Below are 9,215 nucleotides of genomic sequence, written 5' to 3'. Positions count from 1 at the left end.
CAGCTTTTCCTTATTCCTGTTGGTCTCCCACAGCATTTACTACAACCTGCTATATTGTGTATTTTTCTACCGCCTCTTCCTCCCCTCCAGAATGGAACGTGATGAGGGAGTGTGTGTGCGTGTGCGTGTGTGTGTGTGTGTGTGCGCGCGCGTATGTCATGGTTGTATCTCCAAGGCCTGCAATTCCGACTGCAACACAAACAGGCACAAAAGAAATATCTGTGGAATGCATGATTAATGAGCGAGTAAGTGAAAAGCCCTTATGTGTCTGCACATTGGTGTGTGGCCGTTTGAATGTATTTATGATTATACGCCTATTTCTTTGGGCTGGGTATGGCTTTTATTAACACTGTGGGGTTGCCTGTGCATATGTGCTTTTGCGTACACGAAGGATTCGCTGGGTCTGTGCACAATACGCTTCTGAATATGAGCTCGCGTGTCTCTCTGCCTGAGTATCTGTGCCCTCCAGTTGTGTGCGGATGTGTCTGGACCATTCAGCCCCGGGTCAGGTTCCTGGAAGAAACCGCCTCGCGCCGGCAGAGGGCACCGGAGAGCCACGCGCCTGCGTTCAGGGGGCCGAAACAGGGAATTCTTGGCGGGTAGTTTTAGGGACCCAGGAGACCGAGAATCTGGTGGAAAGAAGTGGAAAGCTCTCTAGACCAACAGAGTACTCTAAAGTTGTGCAATTCCTGTGCAACTTCTGTGGCTTCCCCTCAGCTCCTCTCTCAGGGCCCAGACGTCCAGGCACCCCCAACGACACTGTGAGCAGAAGCCTCTGTGGTTGGGGTGGGGAAGGGAGCTGGTCGCCAAGCTGGGCTCATAGGAAAGAGGAGGCGCCTACGGGAGCCCCCCCCCCTTCCTCTCACCAGGAGCTCCCTCCCCTCCCAGTTCCCGCATCTCTCAAGCCCAAGGATCTCCCAGCTCCTCCGTGCTTAGAGATCCTCGCGTGGCTGTCCTCCCCGTGGCCCTTCCCAGCCGTGGAGTTGGCTACTTCTCCCGCTGGACGGTACCACCCAGGATGAACAAAGGCAGGAGGCCCCTGCACCCCTGCCCGGCGGGCTGCGGGCTGCGACACCGAGGCTGGCCCCACTGTGTGCCGGGGGAGGCCGGGGCAGCGCTCCAGGTGGCCCCGGGAAGCGGCTCGCGGTGCCCGGCCCCGGGTTTTGTAGGTGGGGAGAGGAGCGCTTCGCTCCCCACCCCGGGATTCTTTAGCCATTTGAGAATTCCCAATTTGGAGAATCTAGGGCTTAGATTCCGGGTGTGGGATCAACAAGAGAAAAAAAAAAAAAAAAACCAAAAAACAAACAAAAAAAAACCCCAAGGATTTTGTGCTTTTTGACTCCGTGACCCACCACCTGCCCATCGCGTCCCCCCGCCCCCCGAGACACACAGATGCACGCACACGGCCTCCCTATCAAAGCCATCCCCCGGCCCACGGGCAGGTCCTCGCCCGGCCGCCCCCTCGGCAGCGGGGAGCCCCTGCCAGTGAGTGTGATGGGCGGGGCGCGGTGGCCAGTCCCGCGTTCCCCCCCCCCCCCCACCCCGGGTCCCGCGCCGCGGGCATCTCCGTCCCAGGGAGGGGTGTGCGTGCGCGCCGGGGGCCGGAGGGCTGGGGGAGGGCTGGGGGAGGAGACGTCAGGAGGGGCGGGGAGGGAGGGAGGGAGGGGAGGGGAGGGCCCGGAGGAGCGGAGAGCGGAAGAGCCCCGGAGAGCGCGAGCTGGGCGAGCGGCGGCACCGGGCGCGGGAGGGCCGGGGCGAGGGCGGGACCGCGCGGGCCGGAGGGGCCGGGAGGGAGGGGGCCGCGGGCCGGGGAAGTGAGTTGGTGCGCGCGGGGGTGCGCGCGTGCGAGTGTGTGTGCGCGTGTGCACGCGCGTGTGCAGGGCCGGGGGCGGGCTCCGGCCCCGCCGCCTCCTCCCGCCCGCGCCCCGCGCTCCGCCGCCAACTCGGGGCCCCGGCGCGGCGGGCGGCGGGCAGCATGCTCAGCCTCCTCGTCTGGATCCTCACTCTCTCCGACACTTTCTCCCAAGGTAAGCCCCTCCGCCCGCGCTCGGCGACCCGCCGGCCAGGCAGCTCGCCCCCACGGGGCGCGGGCCCGAGTTTCCCGCGGAGGCGCCCAAGTTGTCCCCGGCCGCGGGCGCGGGGGTCGGGCCGTCGCGGGACCCGAACGCGCACGGCGCCCTCCGGAGCCTCCGGCAGCCTCCCCGCCTCTGCCGGCCGAGGCCCGGAGTCCGCACACCCGGTTCCTGCGGGGGGATGGGGGGAGGAGGAGGAGGGTGGGATTTCAGATTTGGGGTGGGAGGTGCGTGGAAAGCTGGGGACCCGGCTCCCGAAGATGCGGCGAAGGGAATCCCGACTCCAGATCAGCCCCTGAGTGTGTGTGTGGCGGGGGGGGGGGGGGGGGGGGCTCCAGACTGCCTGGGCCGCCCCTTCTGGAGGAGGGGAGGGCTGCCGGAAAGGGGGGGCTCTGCTGGGACCCCTGCCCGCGGAGGCGGCGCCGGCTGGGGAGCGACTTCCAAAGGCAGCTTGGAAATGCCGCGGGGGGGGGGCGTGCACTGGGGGGGTTCACATCCCACTTGGGGTCGGGAAAGTGTTGATGTTGGGGGGGGCTTCTTTGGAACTGGCAGGGGAGAGGCTGGGGGAGATGAGAATGGTCGTGTATCCTGAGGCTGGGGGTTGGGGGGACCGCAGGGCCCAGGCTTCAGCCAGCACCGGGGTCTGTGGGTGTGCACCCTCGCCTCCTGGGTCTCACTCTAAGAGTCAATCCTGCCCGAGCTAGCCGCCCCCTGCCAAAAATAGAGCTGATACCCAGGCACCAAAAACCAGTCATAGACCCGGAGACAGACTGCTCACCTACTGAGACAGATACACCCACAAGCATCTCCCAAGCCGAGACAGACAGACACACAAAGACACTGACACCCTGGGGAACACACATTCCTCCCCCGTGTCGGCTTGCACATTCATGCACCCAAACACATCAAAACTCACCCAGACACGCTGCGTGTGTGCAGGCGGGCATTCACAAGGACATGCCACACACACGCTGAAGCCCTTCTACAGATACTGGCCCTCCAGCAAACAAAGAAACTTGAACAGACGTTCATATAGGCTGACACCTATGGGGATGTACAGACGACATCATGGAGGAGGTGGTCTCTTTTCGGGTGGAGGGGAAGTCAGCTTGGGCAGAATCCCCTCAGGCTTTGCCCTGTTCTCAGTTCCCTTCCGGGGCTGGCGTGTGTGTGTGTGTGTGTGTGTGTGTGTGTGTGTGTGTGTGTGTAGGGGTGGGATGTGGTGCTGGACCCCTCCTCTCCTTACCAGGCCCCTCCCCAGCTCCCAAGGCAAAGCCTGGCCGACTTAGTGGAGGGCTGGTTTTGATTCATCTTTCCAGTAAGGGCCCCCAAGCCCCCCAACACCAGCCCGAGACCCGGGGAGGGTGTGCATCCTGGGTGTGCGTGGGGTGGGAGGCGGTGCTGGGGAAGGAGGCCTGGCCCTGAGGCTGGCAGGCCCAGCAGCCACTTGGCAGAAAGTTGGGAAGATGACTTAAGTTCTGACTTTGTTGGGCTGGCTGCTAGGGGGGGGGGGGGGAGGAGGGCTGCTGGGTCAGTATCAGCGCGTGTTGGGGGCAAGCGGGCATCTGTCCCCGGTCCCGCAGCCCTGTGGCATGTCAGCAATACGGAACAAAATGAGCTTCAAGGAACAAAAGGTGCAGTTAGCGAACAGGAGAGCCTTGTGGATTGAATCGGGGACTAAACGGTCAGAGACTGAGGGGTGTGCTGTGGGCCTTTCTCCCTCTGGGGAGGGGGAGGGTCGGGCGAGCTGAGCTCCCACCTCCCCGCCTCCGAGCCTCCGACTGGGCTGAAAGCGAGACCCGACGGAGTGTGCAAAGTATTTGTGTGGGGGAGGGGTGCCAAAGAAAAGGAAGGGGGAAAATGGACGGAGGGGAGAGGAAGTCACCGCTGGCGGTTCCTGGGGGGAGGGACTGGGGGGCTGGCAGGGAGGGAAGGAGTGGGGACCTGGGGACACGGAGATACAGGGTGGGTGACCTCTCCTTGGCCTCTATCCTTAGAAAGACAGAGGTCCAGGTCAGGGACTAGGGGAGGCGGAGACGGAATGGGGGAGAGGGGTGCAGGGTGGGGGGAGGCTGGTGGGGAAAAGGGGAGAAGGGAGCAGAAGGCAGTCATATTGAGGGGGGGCATGGGGGTAGGGAGAGACTCAGCCCAGGCAGAGAAATAAAAAATCGTATTTTAAAGAATTTCAATGGGCTTCATCAATCTTCATTTTTCACTAAATAATTTTCTGTATCTTATCTAAATGAAAACCATTATCCTTCCCCCCGTTTCCATCATGTGCCGGCTCCTCAGACTGATTGCGCCGAAAATTGAAATATTTATTCATTTTCTGGGAGATTTTCTCGCTCCCCAGTCTCGGGGAGGAGAAATTGAAAAAGAAAGATTATAGCTAATCAGAGCAATGTGGGCTGACAGGCTGGCTCGGGGCGGGAGCTGCCTCCAGGGAATGGAGGGGGAGGTAGGAAAGTCAGTCCCTCCAGCCCCCAGAGGTCCCCAGGGCCCCCCAGCCACCTTGGCAGGGGGGTGAGGAGCAAAGGGAAGAGTGCCTCAGTGCTGCTCCATCCTGGCGAGAACAGGAGTCTGGAAAGACCAGTAGTGGGGAATCCGCTGTTGAGGGGACAGCTGCACGCAGGCTCCAGGATGCCCCGCTCCTGCCCGCCCAGCCCAGAGCAGGCCCTGAGGGTGGGGAGACAGGCAGAAATCAGGACGCCAGGCCCCCCTGTGACCTTGATTGGATTCCACCTTCCACTCATTTGGAGCTGAAGGGAGGCTGTGAACCCACTGCTCTGGGCTTGGCATCACCCTGGATTCCAGAGAACCTCGGATCAGAGGAGGAGGCCTGTAGGCCCTCGCTCCCACCTCCTGCTGGTCACCAGGCCGCCGACCGGTTGTCCTGCCCTGCCGTTGGTTCTCCGGCCGGGTGGGGGCGAGGAAGCCGGCGCTGTCTGCCACACTCCTGTCACCCCTTGTCTTGAGAGCCCAGGGCTCTGATGCGAGCTCCTCTGGCCTGCGTACCCTCAGGGACCAGGTCTCCGTCTCTCCTCCATCTCTCCCGTCTCTGACACAGCGCTCCGCCCTCGGTAAGCGCCCTTGAATGTCTGATCAATTGATTGGTCTGATGCACGTGTCAGGGTCCGAAGGACGCAGTAGGAAACGGTGATTACGTCGCGGGCTCGGCCCCTTGGTGGACGCGTCACGTCAGCTTGAACCAGGTATGCGCCTTCTCTGGGCCTCACTCTGCCCGTCGGTACGGCGAGGCCAGAAACCGCGCCTCGCGGGGTCAGGATGGCAGTTAAACGTGCCGTGCGTGCGCGTCAGGGCACGGGCCGGCGTCTGGCCCAGAGGTGCTCAGGAGTGCAGCCGTCAGGGGGACGTCAGTGCCCGGCAGGTGGGCTGTGTGTGCCTTCCTCGGGCTCCTCTTTATAGTTCTCTGTGCTCCCTCCAGCTGCTCGGGCTCCTGTCCTGACCTTCGGCGCCCCCTCGAGGACCTCTCCCGGAGAGGACTGGGCCGTGGCCGACCCAGGAGGGGGACCCGCAGCCTCAGCTGGCCAGAGACCTCGGAAAGCTGTGGGGCTGGGAAGAAAGCAGAGTGGAGCAGGAGCCCGGCCTTCGAGGGAGAAGGATGCAGGGCTCTTGAGGGCAGTGGGGAGTGGACACTCGGCTGAGGCGGCCGCATTTCTGAGGCTGGAAATACCAGCGATCATTTACGGAGCCCTTGTGCTAACTACCTGCTATGCATTATCTAATTTAATCTGTGCAGCAACCCCTGAGGTCAGCTCTGTAATTATCCCCCCTTCATGGATGAGAAATTGAGGTTTAACAGGTTAAGTGTCTTATTGGTAGTTGCGGGAACCAACTGACCTCAGAGCCTGCACCCTCCGCCCTGCCCCTGCCCCAGTCCAGGGACCCCACGTGGCCGCAGGGACAGAGGCTGGACCGGCACAGGTCTTTCCTGGTCCTGAGTGGAATGGGAACTCGGGAGGAAAGAGAATGAGCATCCCATGAAGGTAAACTCATTCACATTTTAAGAACAATCCTTCATTCGGAAATTCTGTCTTTCCACAATTTTTGGTATTGAGTGGTTTTTCTTGGATGGTACGATGGTGTTTATAAGTGGCTCTTTTAAAAAGGATTTTACTTGGCAGAAAAAGAGGGTTGCAGACCTGTGTTTGTTTCTAATATTGAGCACAGCCTTGCAGGTAGGTCTGTGAGCTACACTGGGGGGCTTCGTGCAAGGCTGACTCCTGAGAGATCCAGGGTCATACAGAGGCAAGGGCCGAGCACTGAGTGAGGGCACAGGGTGGGATCCCAGGTAGGCCACCTCCAAGCCAGGCCCTTCCCGGCAGGCACGGAGGCTGGGGTCCGGGGTGGCCTGTTCCGGTCCGCTTCGAGATGCCTGGCCAAGCATGGGTGAAAAGTGCTTGTGGGAGTGGACCCCACACCACAGCATCAAAATTACCTTTTATTGAATTCCTACTGTGTGTTTTGCACATTATCCCTTCTGCCTTTTAACGGCCTTGTGAAGTTAATGTCCCCCCCCCCCATTTTAGAGATAAAGCAACCGAAGCTGAGTTTAATTAACTTGTTCAAGGCCCTACCTTAGGTGTTAGATCCCAGATTAAAACTCTCTTTGTGTCCCTCTGCCAGGCACCTGCACGCACACACGAGTGCAGGGGGGCCCCTCGGAGCTGGGGCAGCCCAGAGGGACAGGCGGCCTCCTCTCCTCCTGCCCACAGTGGCGGGCGGGCTTCTCCTGGTGGCTGGCCTCTGTCCATCTCCCCGCCCTGCTTTGATGGCTCTCCTGTCTTATTCCGTGGGGGTCACAGCTGTGCACACCCTCTATCAGAAGGAGGTTTTCCATCTGTCCTACCTCGAGAGTCTTTAACTGTGGGTTTGTGTCGTGCCTTCCAATTTCAACGTTTTCGCATGTGCTATCTCATTTAATAGAGATATATGACCAGCCTGTGATGCGGGCAGGGTAGTTATTGTTCCTCCATTTGATAGATGAGAAAACAGACTGAAAACTTAAATGACTTGCTATGAGCAGAGGTTGGGCCGGACGGAAGGATGGGGCAAGTTCCGTCATCTCTCTAATTTCTAGGGGCTCCTTCCAGCTGAGGGTAGGGAGATCCCTCTCCGTTCCCCCCTGAGCTGAGAAAGCCTGGCCCTTTCCCGATCTCCCTGCTCCTGCTTGGTTTCTCCCCCAGCCTCCAGGCTGTTTTCCTAGGGACTCTGGAAACGGCTGGGGGTGTGGGGCTGGGTGGTCAGCAGTGGAGAAGGACGCAGCCATGTCATTGATCCTGAAATGTGAGAGGCCAAGGAAAAGGCAGTCTCGGGGCTCGGGGCTCACCCCAAGTGAGGGAGAAGGCCATTCACCTCTGTGACAGACCCACGTTGTGTTTTGTACGTGTTAGCACCTAACCTGACACCGACACAGTCTGTTAAAGGTGGGAGCTTCGTATCCTCGTGTTATAGACGCACGAAGAAGTTAAGCAGGTTGTCGGAGACGACAGAGCCCGGGCCTCAGCAGGGAAGTTGGGGTGGGGTCGGCAATATTCTCCGAAGAATGGTCCCTGAAGGTCAGCGCTTTGCAAGTCTGGGGACGCAGGCCCGCCTCCACCGTGTGTGTGCCGGTCCGCACGTGCGCGCACGCACCCCGCCCCCACGTACACGTGTCACGGACCCGTTTCTCGCCCCCAGACGCGTGTGGACACGGCCTGTCCATCCAGCAGAGCGCTGATGTGCGGCGTGGCCACGTTTCTGGGTACCACGCGCGTCCTTGAAGGCACTGCAGCTCGTCCGGCGTGCTCTGGGTCCCCCGTGATAGACGCCCACGCTCCAAGCAAGGTTAAGCGTGTCAGGACCCCGCGGTTCCGGTTCTGTGGCTCCAGCCCCTCTATCCCGCAGCCCCCAGCTCTGACACCTGCCTGTGCCACCCCGGTTAGGTCCTCTGAGCGCCCAGGGCGAAGGCTGCGCTAGCTCCGGGGCATCGCCGATGTCAAGGTTTGCTTCTTCTCCCTCCCCCCCGCTCGCCCCGCCCCACACCCCATGGGTTCCCTGAGCTCCCACTTTCGCCCTCCCTCCACATTTAATTTCCCCACCAACTTTTATTAACCTCTGTAGTCTCGGGGGACTGCCGCCTCATTCCTCTCTGCCCTCCTTGAGCCCATTTAACAAAATTGGGATCATATTGAAATAAATGGGCCTTGCAGCCAGCCACCCTCCTCGGAATGAAGGGTCTTCAATCCAGGGGTGGAAATCTCTAGCCCTCTCTAGCAAATTCTGCTCGTGCTCAGGCTTCATTCCTGTTGGGGGGAGGTTGGAGGCTGGCTCTGGGACAGTGTGTGTGTGGGTTGGGGTGGGGGGGGGGTGGTTAGGGTATCTCCCAGAAGGCAGCTGGGCCTGGTTTTGAGACAGAGAAGGGACAGCAGGGTGGGGCTGTCCCAGGAGGCTGTCCCACCCCACGCCAGGTGAGGGATGCAGATTCTTCTGGACTGGGCGTCTGATGCTCTTGTTCCGTGCCCTTTATCTCCTTCTGCAGCAGTGTGACAGCGCACCCTCGCTGGAAGGCGTGCGTCGGCCCTCCGTCCCTTCACGCAGCAGAAATGTGTTCTGTGCCTACTGTGGGCCAGACACCGGTGTCACAAACCAGTAAAGCCCTATCCCTGCCCTTAAGGTCTCACATTAGGATTTAAGTGCAGATGGCTTAACTTCAGTAGGCCTCAGTTTCCTTTTCCATCAAATGGGGAGAATTATTTTTTTTTAAATCAATGAATGTTTATTACTATATCCAAAACATACTGGGAGGCATTATGGAAAATTTAAAAAAACTGACATCATGGGGCGCCCGGGTGGCTCCGTCAAAGTTAAGCGTCTGACTCTTGATTTCAGCTCAGGGCATGATCTCATGGGTCATGAGTTTGAGCCCCCCATCAGGGGAGATCCTGCTTCGGATCCTCTGTCTCCCTCTCTGGCCCTCCCCTGCTCGGGCTCTCTGTCTCTCGCTCAAAAATAAATAAAAGCGTGTAAAAAAAAGTGACATCATGTGGTCTCTCCCCTCCAGGAGGCTAAGATGTGCACACAGCCGGATTCCAGGTGCCGGGAGAGCAGGGTCAGGTCAGAGCTGGAGCGTTCGGGGCAGAG

General features: G+C 60.1%; 1 protein-coding gene across 4 annotated transcripts in view; it reads left to right on the top strand.

Moving 5' to 3' along the window:
* The first annotated feature begins 1,803 nt into the window (after nt 1–1,803).
* The window catches only part of KIRREL1 (kirre like nephrin family adhesion molecule 1), a 100,010-nt gene continuing 92,598 nt past the window's right edge, over nt 1,804–9,215 (top strand). For 2 of the 4 annotated variants that reach the window (XM_043568592.1, XM_043568594.1), the window contains exon 1: nt 1,806–2,027. In XM_043568592.1, coding sequence (XP_043424527.1) covers nt 1,976–2,027 — 52 coding nt within the window. In that variant the 5' untranslated portion in view covers nt 1,806–1,975. Of the gene's footprint in view, nt 2,028–9,215 lie in introns of all 4 variants that reach the window. The other 2 variants (XM_043568591.1, XM_043568595.1) reach the window with 2 other exon arrangements.

The sequence above is a fragment of the Prionailurus bengalensis genome, chromosome E4 (genome assembly GCF_016509475.1).
Source record: "Prionailurus bengalensis isolate Pbe53 chromosome E4, Fcat_Pben_1.1_paternal_pri, whole genome shotgun sequence".
Lineage (NCBI taxonomy): Eukaryota > Metazoa > Chordata > Mammalia > Carnivora > Felidae > Prionailurus > Prionailurus bengalensis.
Note: the sequence above shows the minus strand (reverse complement) of the source record. Positions and strands in the feature narration are given on the sequence as shown.